The sequence below is a fragment of the Notothenia rossii genome, assembly GCF_949606895.1.
Source record: "Notothenia rossii genome assembly, chromosome: 1".
NCBI lineage: Eukaryota > Metazoa > Chordata > Actinopteri > Perciformes > Nototheniidae > Notothenia > Notothenia rossii.
This window is the reverse complement of record NC_136912.1, coordinates 40,358,686-40,376,988: the sequence shown is the minus strand read 5'-3', so window position 1 is coordinate 40,376,988 and position 18,303 is coordinate 40,358,686. Positions and strand designations below refer to the sequence as shown.

General features: G+C 42.0%; 1 protein-coding gene across 11 annotated transcripts in view; it reads left to right on the top strand.

Moving 5' to 3' along the window:
• sh3pxd2aa (SH3 and PX domains 2Aa) overlaps positions 1-18,303 on the top strand; it is a 172,623-nt gene that overhangs the window by 101,404 nt on the left and 52,916 nt on the right. For 6 of the 11 annotated variants that reach the window (XM_079645423.1, XM_079645426.1, XM_079645432.1 and 3 more), the window contains 2 exons: positions 4,390-4,434; positions 8,502-8,630. In XM_079645423.1, coding sequence (XP_079501549.1) covers positions 4,390-4,434; positions 8,502-8,630 — 174 coding nt within the window. The remainder of the gene's footprint in view (positions 1-4,389; positions 4,435-8,501; positions 8,631-18,303) is intronic. The other 5 variants (XM_079645429.1, XM_079645431.1, XM_079645430.1 and 2 more) reach the window with 1 other exon arrangement.

Below are 18,303 nucleotides of genomic sequence, written 5' to 3'. Positions count from 1 at the left end.
TTAGTTGTTATGTTTTTGTAGAGAAGACTGAGGGGTACAGAGTGAGTACATAGTGTTGATACTAACTGTCTTACATGTTTATGTGTAATTTAGAGCTTCAGTGACATCATTTGTTCCTCTATTTTCACTTATCCCCACTTTTAGCCTTTCATTCTCTTTATTTCTCACACCTTGTAAAAACACCCTCATGGCAGCCCAAAGCAAACATATTTTCTCTCTTTGACTACTTAGATGTTTTCAAAGTGTTGTAGTCCAGTTGTTAGTAAGGGCAGGGCTGCCAACATTTGAGTTCAGCTTGGAGTGAGATTTTTTTTTGGTGAACCGAAAAAAGAAACGTTCATGTGTACAGTGTTACAAACTAGGGTTTCCCATTAATGTACCGGGGCTACAGTGGAATACGCACATACACAGTGTACCCACGACTCTTACAATGAAGGCTCGATAATCAGCTCACGGCATATAAAATGGCATATAGGTGTAAGCAGAGGTAAAGTGCTATTTTACAAGTGGGGGGGGTACTCATCTCCTCTAGGGGGGTCCGGGGGCATGCTCCCCCGGGAAGATTTTTTTTTTTAATATTGAAGTTAAATGCATCAATCTGGTGCACTTTGAGAGCAAAAGGAATTTAAGGATACATCTCTCAACATCCATGTGAAACAGAAATGTACACAGATTTTCTTTTTCTTTATGGATATTTTACAAATCACTCACCTTTTAAACTGTATTCTTGTTTTACTGCCATATAGTATTTCATAACTGTTTTTTCATTTATTATCATAAAGGATGACCAAAACGTTTGAGACCCACTGAGATAACTAGACTAAAGTTAACTATCTAAACAGAGAGTCCCTTACCTCACTGAGCTGTAGTTATCTCTCTCAGTCTGACAGGACAGAGCACTCCCTCTCATTGTTTGAGAAACAGCTTCTAATATCCGTTAGCGCAGCTAGCTAACCAGATGCTAACAACAACGATGCAAATAGTGAGTTTGGTAGAAATATACTGTATACTAGTAAAGTTATTTAAGAGAATGCCATAGTTATTGAAGATTTTACATTATAAATATTCTCCAAAATTATTCAAAAGCATTTATTATTTTGGACGAAAACTTAGCGTGAGGAAGTGTGGCGTTAATTGCGTGACTCTCACGCTCAATGCGTGAGTGTTGGCAGCCCTGGTAAGGGAGTTTATTTAGCCACACCAGCAATGTAGCTTTATAAAAGGCAATATCAGTCTGTCTGTTTGCAGAAATTCACGGTCCCCAGAGGATGAAACTTCCTGTGATTTTTCACATCTAATCAGGTCAAAATTGTACGTTTACCAATACTTTTATTATGTTTACGAACAAATGTGTGCATAACGAATGCCATAGGCCTATGGCTTTTCATGCTAATTTGTATGTCATGGCAGTAAGAAAATGATAGCATGCTTACATACTGAACTAAGAGGATGGTCACCAATTAGTGATTATAGCTTGACTGTTACGGAATATTCAGCAGTATAACACATATACAACTACAAATCTTGATTAAGATCCTTTGTATTTGTTTGTTTTAAGAATTGTGACCAAGAGGCATAATGAGACTGGACATTTTACACCCCTGGTGGACCATAGTGTCACGTTTCTGCAGCTTCTTGGTAATTTATTTGGCCGACATACACACTGATATAATGTACCTGCCGATTTAGTAGCATGCTGATACATTTGTCAAACTTTAAATAAAAACACGCTAAACATTTTCATGTTGTATGTAAGCATTTACATTTCCACACACTGACTGTAGATTATTGTTTATTGTTGTTCCTCAAAGCATTCCCCTTAAAATATTAATGTGTGCGCACAAAATAGTTATTAATACTTAATTTGTTTGAGCTGGGGATCATTACAGGTGTTGCTTTATATAGGAATGTGTAATTGTGGCTTCTTTGATGTCCCTTAAATTGACTTAGTGAAGGCGTATTGTTGCCATCCACAGGAGAGAAGGTTGGGCATAAATTAATAATTTTTACTACGATTTTGTCATTTTAAGCCTTGGAATATTTATACAAGGAAACAGAGTGGTTTACCAGACTTTAGAGATTCTACAAGTTCAAAGTCAGGGAAACATCAACAGTGTGTTTGGAAGCACTTCAACAAAACCAGGGAGTGTATCTTTAATGTTTCAGCTAGTTTGTTTGATCTCCAAAGCTGCAGAAATACCATAACGTTTCTTAATTGTGCGGATCAGTTTGAACAGACAGATATCTTTAAAATCCTCAGGCTGCTGGTCTTAGATTGTTGATGGACTATAGTTGTTGGATGTGTGCGAGGAACTTTTCTTTCAAAACACAATCTACTCATCCACTCAACCGAAAAAACAAGACAGATGGCTAATAAGGCCCTCCAATCCAAACCTAAAAGAATGACTTGAGAGAGTCCATTTTTCACCATCCCTAGGCCCTCAATTGCGGGGTAATGGAGACGTTTGGGGTCAGGATTCTAGAAAAAATTACCCACAGCAGGAATAGGACAGAGAAAACACTGCTGATTCTGCTGCTTTATGGCGTCATCACCCAAACCTGAAAGGAATTAAGCATCTGTATGTGTCTGTAGTTGTATGGAGGGGGTTAGCATGGAGGGCCCGAAGCTGAGTTAATATCAATCAGATGTTGAGCGCTTCACTGAGAGTGGCCTGGTGGGTAATAATCACGGTAGGGCGTTGGTGAGCGGGGTTTGACCCTGGCTGACCTGGGACCAGCCTGTATCGCTCCCTCAGGGGCCAACATCAATCCAGCAAAGCTCCTGAGGCTCTGGTGGATAGCGAGAGGGGATTTGGCTTTTATTATCTCACGTGAGCCAACAGAGAGGCGCTGTCGGCCTCACAACAGGGGCAGCGCTCGCCAGGATCATGGAGTATCAAAACTGGGTCTCTTCAAAAGATGAGTTGATTATTTAGAAACCCACCCTGTTTTCACATTGTTAAATGTTGAGCATTGTCCAGGGGTTTCAATGTTTTTCATGGATCCTAGAGTGATAAAACTATAGGAGTACTTTTTTAATGCTCCTTGTTGCAGTTATAATGTGTTGAGCCTGCCTGCCTCTGGAGCATCCAGTTTAAAGCTTGGTTGAAAGAGAACCTCCCATTTTGCTTGTTTTTGGTAGAAAAGTCCATATGCTGTAGATCTAAGAACATGTAAGGTCAGCTTATTTTTCTCCTATGATAAAATGCCTGAAGCGTTAAATATATTTGCTGTTTTCCAATTAAAAGATCTTGAAACAAGATTGGTTACATCCAAATAAGTGAAGCGCTATGCAAAAAGATGATATTAAAAGGGCACTATTCTGCTTTTAGGAATTTCCCTTTCCTGTAGTGTGATATAGGTGTGCTTGTAAATGGTCTGCAAAGGCTGAATCTAAAAGTTCCCCCCCTGCCTGAATCGCTTCCATAGTGACATCACTCTGTAACACTTGCGCTTCTATTGGCAAGTGCTTTGTAGCACATTGTACGTGAAAGGCTACGGAGCAAGACATATCTTAGCGGGTGACCAATCACAACAGAGCAGGTCAGCTAATCAATCAGAGCAGACTGAAATACTTTTTAACATTAAAGAATTTTAACATGTCAAAGTAGAGGCACAAAACACAAATATGAACCTCAACATTTGTATAATATGTCCTATTAAAGTCCAGATGAATGATGATAACAGACATTTCTCGTAATGTTGTGGAGGACATTCCTTCTTGTTCTCAGTGACCTGCCCTGCCCTGTCCTGTTCCAGTACTTTCATATGTTGTGACCTGTTTCTTTGTGTCTGTTGAACTGCTGCAGCTCAAACGCTGGCTCACTTCCACACAATAAAATATTATTTGGATCTCAAATCATTCTTCCAATTGTGGCTTCCTTTAGATACACCAGGGTAGCTTTACCTTCTGCACTCCAGTCTTGTCCCTGTCTTCTCTGATGCATGGCGTTTAATTTCCTGGTTGGGGCCTGAGAGGATTTTTTGGAGAAGGGGGGCTGCGGGGTCGGGAATGACTTAAGAAGTAGCTGACGCCCGTCTCAGACATTCCAGGAGGTCCAGATAGAGGGATGGAAGAAACTGAGAAATATATGAAGAGGTGGAGGAAAGGGGATCATAGGAAGGGTGGAGCGAGCGTCTGAAGGAGGGAGGGTCTGAGTTGTTACCAAAACATTGGCCAGTCTCTTGCCCTCAGATGCACTTTATTGTCTTCAGCATGAAGCAAACAGGGAGCCAGGACTTTGAAGAATAAACTTTGGATCCAAGTTATCCGTATAATTTGTGTTCAGTAGATGTTATGAAGGTCTGCTTCACCATACTGTGGCTTCTGCATGCTGTCAAACTGAATAATCTCTCTCTGCTTCTCTCCTTCCTTTTCTCCGTCTGCAGTATGGATGTACGGCTTTACAGACAGCCCGAGGAAAGAGGCCTCAGGTAGCCTTGTGTGTCTATGTCAACATGTTGAATAAGCATGCACCACTGTGAGAGCGGCAGCTGCATCCCCTTTTGCTTTTTTTTTGTTTATTTCATTTCACACTTCAGCTTTTCTCTCGACATCTGCTTTGCATGCGCTGTCCTGAGCCTCTCCTTCCACCCTTCTGCTTGCATTCAGCCTCTCTCTGCAGTATATCCATCCATCCTGCTGAGCTGCTTGACCAACAACAGCTGGGCACGGTGCCAGAGGGCCGGAAAATGAACTTTAGTTCTGCATGTGGCAAAGCGCCTTGGATTGAAATGAGGTGTCAAGTCTGGTTCTTTACATTTGTCTGCATCATGGCTGTAGATCAGTGCCTGTGACCTCATTCAACTGTGGTTGTACAGTATAGGAATGATGGGTAGAGAGCAAAGAATCGTCCCTGTTGCAAATAGATGTCCTAGGGAATAACTTTTTTTCTTTGTCCTATAAACGACAAAAATACGATTGCCCATCTGGTGAATATTTAACCAATGTTCTTCGAGACGCTTAACTGTGATTGAGGCTAAGCTGTATTTGAGATGGACACACATATTGTTTCCTTATATTACAGGGTGTCCGCGGGGTCTTAAAAAGTATTAAAAGTTGATCAATCAATTTTATCGAAGAATTAAGGCTTTTAAAAATTATTAAAGTATTAAACGGCATTTTCCAAGGTATTACATTTTGTAGCTTGTTTTCAATAAGTATATAAATTGTCCAAAGAGGTTGTATTCTACAGTCTGCCTGAATGTAATCATTGTGTAGGTGTGTAGTGTGTTTCTGTGTAGTTTATTTATGGCATCCCATTGGATTTGACGTCATCTGAACAGGACATCGCGCGCTCACTGCTTGATAGCACGAAGGTCCGTTTACGCCGGTTGTTAAACAACATCGTTATGGGGAAATGCAAGTCTGCGTCCAAATGGTTGGAAGATAAGGAGGAAGGGCAATCAATACTGTATATAGTCAATGTGAGGTAAAGTGTGTCGCCAAGGTAACCGGTTAAAACTCCAAGTGGCGATGAGGTCTTAAAATGTATGGAAAGGGTCTTAAAAGGTATTACATTTGACTTCAGGATTCCTGCATATACCCTGTATTAGAGCTATCAGCGTGTCAATACTATTTAGGAATAACAAAGTTAAATCCCTTTTGAATGGAAATGACCATATTTCAAGAACTTGGAGGAAACAACTCCCCTGACATCAACAAGAAATCTTGTGCCATAAAAGTATTGGAATATGGAAAAGTGGTATGTAACAGGTCTTTAGGATTCATGCTATTTCTCAACAAGGCGTGGTTGCCATTAAAACAGTGTAAAGTGTTTAAGTCGCTGGATCTGTGCTGCTTTATTACCTTAGGCTGACTTTGATTGCTCCCTCTACATAGGCTGCTTACGTTCTCCACAACATGTTTCTTTTCTTTATTCCGCCTCCGGGGAGGATGCTAAAGAAAGACAGAGATGAATGCCCAGCCTGAGCCAGTGGGGAGCTGAAGTTATGAGCTTTCCCTGCCTGTTTATTTGAGTAACAACATGTAGGGATGCTTAATTGTGTTTTAAGCACTGCGCAAAAGCTTCAACTATTCTCCCAGGCTGCCTAAATACATGCATTGCAACCTGTTTCAGACTCATAAAACTATAACATTGCCTCTGAGAACATATAGCACACACTTGATTTTATGTTGACTCTTAGCAAGACATTTTCCTTTAGATTTGTATGGAAAGTGGCATCTAACCTGCAGGATTTGCACAGCTTAACACATACAATTCATGTTCAAGGTCCAATCCCATTGACAATACGACAAAGAGGCTGACAGCAGAGAATTCTCATCTCTGATGCAGTAGATAGTGGGAATATGGAGAAACTTGCTGACAAAGAATGCTCCATACTTTTATTCTCAGTCGCAATAATTAGCCAGCGTTCGTGTTGTCGCTCATCAAAGACTCCAAGTGAGTTTGGTTTTGTGTCATTGCTGGTGCTGACAGGCCTTTTTGTCTTATCTTTTTTAACATTAAGTGAAGAATCTTCCATATCTCTTTGCCAACATGTGTCTTTTTATGTCTGATAGCTATCTAGCAAGCAAGAACTTATTTTCTTTAGGATTATTGTGCTGTGCAGGACTTTTTAACACAGCCGAAGTTAAAGTAGACAGAGTTTAACATGATTTTTCTTTCTTTCTGGGGATACATGAGATTTGCTGAAGGAAGGAATGGGTTAATGATAGGAAGTAAAGGGAAACAATCTAGCCTGAGTCTACATAAAGTTTGTAACAACTTAATAAACAGTAGTTTATCCGTCTAGCAAACACTTCTACCTATAGTGCAGGAATGATGGTTCCACACCAGGTCTTGTGGTCTGGAGCCTGGGTGTTTTTCTCCAGTAAAAAGTTACAGCACATTCTGTTTCTGATTAAACAAATGAGATTCAACCTTTTAATTACTGAGCTTTAGAGCCGCTCGAAGGCCTTTAGATTAAATGCTAATTCGATATGTTTCACTTACATAGATGAACACATGAGTGATTCCTTTCAAAAAAGTAAATAATTCCTTTAATTTAAAGACATTTCAGTTGATTTTGCTCCAACTTTTGTCCAATCTTGGTAATTTTGTTGTGTAGACCCTCAAAAAGTGTTTGAAAACAATCTATGACATACAGTACATTAACGTGGTGGGACGCTACACTTCTGAATAATGAAACACTTTATTCTAGTAAGGAATATGTTTTGTGTAGTGTGAGGTAAATGAGGTGTTACAGACTGCTTTATTTTTCTATTCTATTGGTCAACGTCTAATATTCAATAAAGCCATTCAAACTTCTGCATGTGTCCAGTTGTGGAGAGGCCATATTCAAGCTGAAGGGGTTTTGAAGTTGCTTGTTGACAAAGCATGCCATGTGCTAATGTTTAAAGAATAACTTATTAAATAAACAATTGGCATCCAAAGTTTAGGGCTGCAATAAATAAATCAATAGATTACAGCATTCTGAATATATTTGATTTGGGGTGTAGGTGGAGTCATTTGATGATTTCTTATGATCAGCTGTTGGACAGTCTTTGGACCTCCTCAAGTTAGGTTTAGTTATGGGGAATCGTAACATTGATTAACCCACTGAACACATTTTGGGACAGATTCTTATTGCCAAACAAGATTTATTTATTTGTCAGTATGTATACATCTTCTGTCCCTGATCACATCATTGATACCCAGAACACTACAGGATGTGAAGTGTAATCTGCGTGGGTCATCTTTCTGTGGCCAAACAAGCCAACAAGAAAGAGTCAGGCTCGGATCAGATCAGCACCACGTGAACTGAGTAAATTAAATCACTGCTGGTAATGAAGAGGTTCAACATCAGAGAGAAAACGGAGTGGCCTAACCCCAACTCAAATGCTTTCTTCTTTTGTTTCACATAAACATGGGCCCAGCCTCCTTCCCTGTTCCTCTCTCTCCCTTTCTCTCTCGTCCCCTCATATGTTTCTATTTAAGGCCAGCAGTGCCGACTACCATGATTGGTGTGTTCGCCCCCCCTCCCGACCCGCCGTCCAACGGCTGCCTCCCAAAGGCAGTAGAGGGGAGGCCTTTCCTCTCAACCGCACTGTTGATTTTCCACAGGGAAACTTCACCATTCTTCCACTCATTGGCTCCCCAGTCTTCCCCTCCAAACTTTAGCAGCTCCTCCACTTCTTCTTTCTCTTCTCACTTGTTTTGGACCTTTTAAGTTTGGTCATGGATCTACTTTAGGTGTGAGATGCAGCCCCCGTAAATATTTCCATCCAGTTCCTTCCTTTTGTTTTGATTCCTTCCAATGCTCCTCTGTCCTTTGCTGTGGGCCGGGGGTCGACTCAGCTATATGGCCAGACGTTTGGGACTATGCAGCCAAGTCGCGAGCTCGCGTTCTGATTGGTCAGAGAGGAACAGCGGCAGGCAGCGGGGGTTGGCCGATGGCGGCGTACCGGGTGCGAGGCGGCAACAGTGTAGTTGGTTGCGGGGGACGATCTCGGGGGGCCACGGCTGGCAGGTGGCTGACAGCTTGTTTCTTCCCCTCAGGGATTGACAGCTCGGAGCCCATGGTGCTGGAGCAGTACGTGGCCGTGGCCAACTACGAGAGGCAGGAGAACTCCGAGATCAGCCTCAAGGCCGGCGAGACGGTGGACGTGATCGAGAAGAGCGAAAGTGGTGAGTGGACTCTTGTTTTGTTTTTGTGCCACGCATGCTTCATTGAACTCTGACAACCGTCAATAACAGAACATGAAAAGTAGGAGAAAAAACGTGGCTCTGTTTAACATGACATGTTGTTAGAACATTTGGTTTGTTGCTTCTTGTTTGTATCCCCCCCTGTCTAAGTACACATTACAAGAATAAACATATTCTCCACATACACAGAGAGGCATGCTCACTCAGCACCTTCTCCTGATTGTACTCCCTCCTCCTGTAACGCCTTTGTCCGCATGATTCCCCTCATTGCAGCCTCCCTCTCGCTCCTCAGCTCTCCCTCAGTCTCTCCTCTCTTCTCCCCATCCCCTAGCTGGGGCTTGGCACCACCTGGAGGTGCTGTTTGGCTGGCAGCAGTCAGTGTGTGAAGAAATTGCAGGGTTAGGGTTAAGGTTGCCTCTTGCTGTTTGAAACAACAATGTCAAGTACAGTCAGAAGTCATTTTTAGGATATTTTCAAGAAGTTCTAATTACAATAAATAAATGAATTTAGTTGATTTCATTGAGCTTTTTAAAATGCAAAAGCACAAATTAAAATGTTGTGTTTATCAGAGGAGAGCTCATTGAGTTTCTTGAAAATAAAGCATTTAGCCTGAAAATGCATACACAATTATGAATCAACTAAAGAGGCTTTGGGTGGCTAAACCAAGCAAAGACTGGGAAGGCCTTTTATCATTTTTTTCAGCTGATGATGAGAACATGAAAGTTGAAATCTTTTAATTGGATGAACTGGGACCAAATGATGTAATGTGTCAATAGTGTGGATAGAGTAACTTCCAGTATGTACACAGTGAACTACAGTGACACTGCAAATCAAGTGAACTCTGTCAGTATTTGCTTCACCAAAAAAGCAGGCCTTCACTATTTACCACTGTCAAATCTTTTATTTAGCACTCCCATATTATTTTCCATACAACCATCCACTGACAGCCAGCAGCTTGCACAACTCAAGAAAGCTCAGCATAAGCTTGGCCCTGTCTTTATCCCCGCTCTTATCTTTACACTGATTACGTGTGTCAATACATTTTCTTTCAGATGTCTCATCTTGCACATCTTTAACTGATTACGTGCCTTGATGAGTCTTTCTGTAATTCCGCTGTCTCTTTGTATGAGTCACATTTCACTTAGTGCTTTTCAAATGTATCCCCTGCCAGGAGAAATTAGATAATTGTTGAATTCAGTTTTGACAAGAGTAAAGAAGTTGCATGGGAAACGGTTTCTTTTGTGATGTGGCTTTTGGTCAGAGGAAGTCGATGTCTTAAAGGACGTCGATGTCCTCATTTCCTGCTCTCTTTTCAGATTTGTTATTTGAGGTTTTCAAATGTCAAGTGTCCCTGTCAACTCTTAACTCGAGGGGAAATTAATTTTTCTCATGCAACTTTGAATACCCGAACCTCTTTGGAGTGATGCATTGCATTATTGAATGCTTTGTTTGATGCATATTCATAATGTTGCCTTAGTCACACAGCCGTTCTTCTCTGTGATCCTGTTTCTGAAAGTCTGGCCTGACAGCATCTGCTCACCAGATTCATCCGAGAGCTCCACTTTGGATGTTAACATTTAATATAATTCAAAGTACTTACAGCAATATGAGCAACTTCTGAACTCAGAGGATCTTTTGCCAAAGTGGTTGATTTGTAGAGCTGTCGTCATTTACTGGGCCTAAGAAGTGAAGCAACAGCCATGGTGATGATGATGACATCACTCGGAGGCTGGGCCAAAACAAACACATCTAAGACCTAGTATAATATCCCATAACCCCCTTCCCGCCTCCAAGGCTTTACTGCAGCCTCCTGTTCTGCGTGTGCTTACTTCCTTTGACGTTTTCTATGTAGAGACTCTGACTTGCTGTAAATTAGAGCTTATTTTTTTTATTTCTCAGTTGGTATGTGTGAACAGGGTACCGTGATGTGGTTTAGTCTCCTCCAAGCAAGGCTAAAATCCATATTTTACCTGCTTTTTTCCTAAAAATGCTGATATCTTTCCACCACACATTGAGCACAGATGGTATCATAGATTAATATGCTGTATCTCATTCCAGAGTATTTCAAGCAGTTTTTAAGTGTCTGCAGGCATGACCCTATATCATTATGTGTTCAACTCCAGAGTCGGCTGTTGTTGTTTGGCCCCTGTGAGAAGTTATTGACCTTGGTAATCTAGACCTAGCTGTTTGATTGTGGCTACAGTGTCAGGAACACGCATTGTCATTCTGAAAACTGGGTAAATGACGAGCTATATGTGAGGTGGGGGTTGGTGTATATGTGGAAGAGTTTGCGTTGGTGGTCATGTCCCTCGAGGTTGACTTCTCTGTCAACATATCTTGCAATTTAGGAACTGCTATCTAGCAAAGTGAGATTTATGAAGCACCAAGAGGGTGGGGGTGGACAGGCCATAATGGGCCCTGAGAGGGTAGAGGCCCTTGTCTGGGCCACTGTCCTGATTGCTCTGGTTTCTCCTTGGACATGGGAACCGTGGATTGTCTAGAGAGACGAATGTCCCAGCAGGACAAAAAATAATCAGCATATATGATCAGTTATATTTTATTGTGAGTTTAACTAAGCAGAGATAAAAAGCCACAGACCTGTGTCAGATAGTGATTTCATTTTGAAGTCTCTCTTGGAATACCAGATGTGGCGGTCAAATATTTGGAGAATGCACAACTATGCGCAAATAAAATGCTGGTACCAGGTCGCTACAATATTCACCATCTCAGAGTATTTGTTTTTTTAGCAAGCTAAAAAATACAAATTAGCATTAAAAACAAAGTACAACTATGGCTGATTGGGGTGTCATTATTTTTGCAAGTTTATAAGACATAAAAGTTTATTAGACACAAAATAGTAACTTCGCTTCATATGTGGACATTCAACATTCACGGCAAACCAGTCTGAAGTTGTTGAGACATTTCACTCCAAGTGTCTTTAAGAATCATTGTCTCCCCAATGATAGAACTATCAAATTACATTGCAATCCATCAAGTAGTTGGGTTCTTTTATTCCTTGCCATAGTCGTAAACCAACGGACAAACGGACATTGTCATCCCTATAATAATGTCCATTTCTTATTCCTGAGTGGCCGGGTTTTTGTGAGTGTAGAGGTTGAACACTGTTTGGTTAAATTGATAGATTTCGTAGAGGCCAATTCTATGAGTTGTTTATGGTACAGGTCCCTTTTTCTCTGATTAGTTATGTAGGACGTGGTAGTGGGTTGGTCGCTTATTTGTTGGTTTACGTGCCGAAGTTATGTACATTACATTTAGAAGCTTTGGCGTGTTGTGTCTGTCCTTCCAATCTGTGGCCACAGTGACCGATGTATGTAAGGAAAAAATGTCCTTTCATCAGCCGAGACTAATGGATCTGCCAGGAGGACCTTGACACTGAACTACAAACAGGATCCTTTGGGTTGTTGTACCACCCAAGCCACATCACCAGCCGGAGAAGCCATTTGCCCAAATATCTTGGCCTTCCTTGCTGCCAAGTTTCAGGGGCATTCTGTCACAGTGGATTTAAAAAGATGAGATTAATTGGTTTACCTTTCTCTAGACTTAACTGGACATCTTACAAAGAGTATGATCTGCTGCTATACTAATCCTCTATTTTGTAAAAGGATAGAAATTAGGCTTTGTGTGGACTTCAGACAGAAATAGCTATGGTCTACATGAAAACACAAAAGACTTATCTCAGTGATTTTATATTGCTTGTCAGGGGTTCTAATGCTGTTTGAGGGAAAATAAAAGCCAGAGGTTTTGGCAACATTTAACACAACTCCATTGCCTGTGCCCAGGGTAGCACTCAGTCCAACCCATAATTCTTTTCTAACGATTTTTGTTGTGCTCTGCTTGGTCCGCCTCAAGACTGTCGCCTGTGCAGACCAGCTTCATAAGGAGAAAGCTTTAAACTCAAATGTAGTATCAGAACCTCACATTGAATTAGGTCATTTGCACTGAAATCTCAAACCCAAAGGCTATGACATAATCACAGCTTTTGCAGTGATTGGAAACCAAGAAATCCCTCTGAATTAAAGTGTTGATTGATTCTGTTTTTTAAAACCTGGTTGTGATGTTTGAGCTCAAGTTCATTGTTATTGATTACTGTTTCGGAACGACCACAATAGTCCAATTAAGAAAACAAAGATAACTATATAAAGAGATAAATTACATATATTCAGTCTATAAAACCATTGTAAAATGAATACTAAACACTTAACTGCATAATAAATGATATTAACTATGGAAAACATCTACATAATCAAAGTGCAAATGGTGAAATGTGAAACAACTTTCTCTGGAGGGAGCTTTAAGAGGTGGTTTTGCATATAAGTTTTTCCATACCCTTTGCCTTAGGCTGTCAAAACTACCTTAAGTGTTTAATCAAGGTGTTCTGAGGGCTAGCTTAAAGGATGTTCTGGATCAGAGAGGGCTGTGTTGGACAGAGTTCACATATAAGGCTTGAGGTGAGCATTAGCATTGCTTTCAGGCTATAAAACAACCAGCATCAATCAGAGTGGTAAATCTTTAGCCAAGAGATAGCATTCTCACACTACTGCTTACACGTTTTAGCTGAGTTCGCCCTCCAGCAGTAAGAATGTTCTTGGAGCAGACCTCTGAGAATCTGGAGTTAGCAGAGGCTCAGGGGAGCCACTTTTAAGCTGAACAAGAAGCCACCTTTAGGGTTCAAAACATAATGTTTCAATAATCATGCTAAGATATTTGTGCATACATGGGTTCTGCATTTTGTTTTAATGGGCATGATGCAAGCTTAAGCACAGAGGGGTGTGTGCATGTATGTGTTAGAAGTCTATGGCTAGCATAAACACATGTAACATACAGAGGTTCAATGCAAAGGTTTAGCTTGACCCTACTGAACGTGATGTGTAGTCAACACTGGTTATTAAAGGCCTGCCAACGGCTATCCCCTTTCAGTCACAAGACCCCGGAGTTTTATGAAAACTTCAACCAGGTAACATGAGCTTCAAACTGGGATGTAATGCTTACATCTTACAGTGTCAATAAAGACCAGCACCTTGAAATCGGCACTGACTTTCTAGGAAGAAACAGCAAAGAAGGGGCTGTTTGCCCCCTCATATATCCTATGTTTAACTTAAGTGGTTTTCCACCCCAAAATCAAATTTTTGGAAACAGAACCCCTCTTTGTTTGAGAGTTAGTTGTAAAAAAAGTTTCATGTTGAATGGCAGTTAAAGGTTGTTGACAATACAAACTCCTCAGATAGTAGTGGATGGTGTGGAGATATACAGTGTATTACCCATTGTAAGTCGATATTTCAAATAGATGGAGGAAACAAAAATAAGTCTCCTGGATTACTCGAACATACTATAGTTAACAGTCCTCATTTTTAAATATTTATTTATTTGGTTGGGCATTCAACTTTACCCCATTAATACCCTTGCCTAGAATAAATGTTCCCTATACACATTGTGGACTAACAATGTATGGATTCCCCCTAACTCACTCAATTGTATAGATGTACTCATCTGATGAGATATGATATATTTAATGGGGAGCAAAAGAAAGTCCCAAATGAAAACTTTTTGGGTAAAAAGCTGTTAGTGCAGCCTATGTTAAAAATAACACTGTAAGTGATTTCACAGCTGCTTTTCGACAGCAACAATCTTTGTGCTGCTATTTCAGCTCTGCTCACTCTGCAGAAAGATAAGACGGCAATTCAATACGTTGCCCTGAAAAGCAAATCTGTGTTCCAGCTCCTGCCGCTCTCCGGGGCATGTGCTTCTAATTAGACGCTGAGAGGAAGACACAGGGATGACAGTGACCTTGTGGAACCCCCATTTCTAACACACGTCATTGTCAAAGCTTTCTGACGAACCCTAGTGACGATCCCAGAATGAGTTACCGAAAGGAAAGTGTGCTTTGTTGTTTTTGGACTGGGAATTGGTGGTGAATACAACACCTTTGATACCCAAGCCAAACATCTGCTGTCTCTCCCTCTTCTTTCTTTCTGACTATACCCATACCACTCTTTGAAATATCCTTCCTCCCCCTTCATTATCTTGCTCTCGTTCTAGCCCTTATTTTTCCCATCCTGCGTCACTTAATGTATCTCTGTTTCCTCCCATCTTCTCCCACGGGGCCCCGCTGGTGTCGTCAATGATAATCTCGCTCTGCTGAGTTGCTGTTACGGCTGTATTCACCCTGACCTCCGCTCTCCCTCCGCGGGAGGAAGCCGCCAATTATTGCCTGCCAAGACCATCGTGTCGCTAGAAACCCCAATTAGAGCTCAACGCTGTACAAGACGCCAATTGCAGCCTTGATACTGTCTTACATATTTATATTTTGTGCTGTGTGTGTATGTGTGTGTAGTTGGAGGGAGCAGGTGTTGCTGCATAACCTTTCTGAATATTAGTCATTAGTTGCTGAGCGCCTCATAAATCCTCCAGTACAGTTGGGTCCGTTATGTCAGACAAACAAGAGCGTGTAAATCAATTTAGAAAAAATACAAACAACACGATTCAGTTTTGCTCTATTTTAGGCTGTGCTTTAGTGAGCCTCTTCATCAGGCACCTGGACAATAAAAAGACCTGACACCTGACAGGAAATGAGCACTCAATGTTCTCATCCTATAGAACAGGGGTTCCCAACCTTTATTGTGCCAAGGACCGGCAGATACATTAAAAAAAATCAGCGGACCGGTTTTCAATTTTAACTTATTTGAATATTTACTCACCAGCAGGTGGCAACAGAGGCACATTTTATTTAACAGCCTGAAGAAATACCAATATGCATCCAAAACATAACAACGTTTAAAACCAGGATACAATTAAAACAAATTAGGACCACTGTACACATATTACAAATATTATATTTTGACCTTAATCGAAATGTCCGGTTATTTTCAAAAGCTTTTTTAGTCTGATGCTTCGATTCATTTTAAACAGACTGTTCAACAAAAGGATACCATACCTGCCAACCCTACCGATTTGGGCGGTAGTCTACCGCTTTTTACATGTTTCTACCGCCTACCGACTTAGCTGGCTTTCCCTACCGATTTTCAATCTTTAACAAACTATAACAAATAAAAATGACACTCCATAGACACTGGACTCGACTTTTGCCGGACACCGTTTGCAGCGTGTCTGTGATCGCATCATACAAACAGTCCTCTGTGTTTCTGAAAGAGAAACAACGTGCAGACCGGGGGTAACGCTGCGGGAAAGGCAGGGTTACCCCCGACAAGGCATTTGAGTCCTGCAGGATTTCCCCGTTAATATCAGTATCTCGAAAAAATGTTGGTGGTGACTGAAAGACATCCAGTGTTTGGTCTTTTCCGGAAGCATCCTACAGTGTCTCAACTGAAAGAGGACTACAAACACACACAAAATATAATGCAATTTTGAGATTTGGGGATATTTATCTCCCATTCTTTCACTTTTTCTGACATTTTCAACACCAAACATGTCGTTAATGTCTCTTTTTAGTGAAATACAGCAATCTGAAAGCACATTATTTATATCACACTTTATCAGTAGAAAAATGCAGGAAATTACTTTTTTAATGCAGTATTTTCTGATATGTTGCGCAACACAAAGATATTTCGCTCCGTGCAAAACCTTTGGCTCTAATATGTCATCAACATGAAACAAGAATATGAACCATTTATCCAATGTTCACACAAGAGTTCTACATCCTGACACATCCTTCATCTACACTGTCTCAACTGAAAGAGGACCAGAAACACATTAAAAATATAATAAAATGTAGAGACTTTGAGATATTTATCTCCCATTCTTTTACTTTTCGGGCATTTTACAGACCAGACATGTCGTTGATGTCACTGTTTACCAAACTACCACATTTGCCGCGCGCAAACCTACCTCTTTTGGATTTGGGATACCCAAAAGCAGCACTGAAACACTTGTAGTCCACGCCCACCCGCAAGGTGGAGAGCCAGTGGGGCCCAGCACTTAGAGGGCTACGCCATTTACTCATAGAAGCTGGAGTTACAGTAGGTAACTACAGTTCTATTTCGTATATGGCTTCGCCCTTTAAGGCTATCGCTATTGGGTTAAGGGCGAAGCATGATGTAGTCTGCGCCCCACTGGGTCCGCCCGACACTAGAAACACAGACACACCTGCCTGTTGTGCCATGCGTAATGGCAAATCACCGTCCCTGGAATATAGCATAACATGAATATTTTCCATGAGGGGACGAAGGCTGGGAACAATACATACCTGCCGCTGTGAAAAGTAGAGACGAAGGTCATACTTTGCCCAGTGACAAAAAGAGGGGAAACAGCAGCTCTCTGCGTGCAGACAGGCAGGAGAGCTCACAGCTGGATCCCTGACGTCACTCACTCTGACAAGACACTCCGTACAGGGTGTGTCAGAGAGGAATGGGAGACATCCCTCAAATACAATTGAATAAATGAACAGGGGGAAGACCAAGATGCAGCAGTGCAAATGTCTTCCACTGACATTCCTTCATGCAAAGCCATGGAGGAGGACATTCCTCTGGTGGAGTGCGCATTGATGTTCTCCGGGAGATCCACCCCAGAGGAGACATAAGCCTGTGACACAGCTTCAAACAGCCAGTGTGAAAGCCGTTGTGCAGACAGAGGCTGCCCGATCGAGCGCTCTCTGTAATGCACAAACAGTCGCTGAGAATTGCGCAAGGCAGCCGTGCACGCCACTAGCAGGACAGCGCGCGCACAGGACAGAGGAGATGAGACGTGGCTTCTTCCTCCAACCTGTGAGGAGGGGGAAAGAAGCCATCCAAGGTGATCACTCTCGACTCTAAAAGAGCTTGTGATGACCTTTGGCATAAAAGCCGGGTTAGGGCGTAAACTAGCTGAACTGCATCTCCTCGGATCCGGAGGCATGACGGAGCCACAGAGAGAGCAGACAAATCACTCACCCTTTTCGCTGATAGAGCCAAAAGTAATACTACTTTGGCTGACAACAGTTTAAGGGGAACCTGGTCCAAAGGTTCAAATGGGGCTTTGCTTTAGTGTGCGTAACACCAAAGCCAAATCCCACTGAGGCGCAAGTGCGCGTGACACAGGTCTGAGTCTCCGTACTCCTCGCATAACACGGCTGCTGCGCTCTGCGAGCCCCTCTGTTCAATTCGCCGGGAATATACATTGCTCTGATGAGAGCAACGTGTGTGCGCGCCTAGAACAGCAGCCGCCTGGATGCATTCAGAAGATCGTACTCCTCCCTGGCGATTGAGGTAGGCTGCTTCCATAGCCGTGGCCTGTTGTCTGTGCGAATCAACACATTGATTGTACAGCAACGGGGCGACTCCCCCGTTTTTTTCCTCGATTTAGAAAATAGCGGAGTAAAAACCGCGCTAGACACTGTTCCTGGGATGACAGGAGTGTTTCTTGTATCCCATGGAACTGCTTTTGGGGAGAGGCTTCTCTGTGATGTGCCATAATGGTCGTCATGGTGACGAGTCACGCCATTACCGCCGCTGCCCGTGAGGCAAAAGGGCTGCGAGGGGGCCTCCACACGCTGCGTCTCACTCCGACTCTCATCATGAGGCGCGTACACGCTCAGGAGATGGATGGAGGTGTGTGCAGTGTTGCCCACATGAGGCGTTATATAACTGCGCTCATGCGTTTATTATGACCGTGTGTAGGAGGCGTATCTCGGACAGAGGAATGG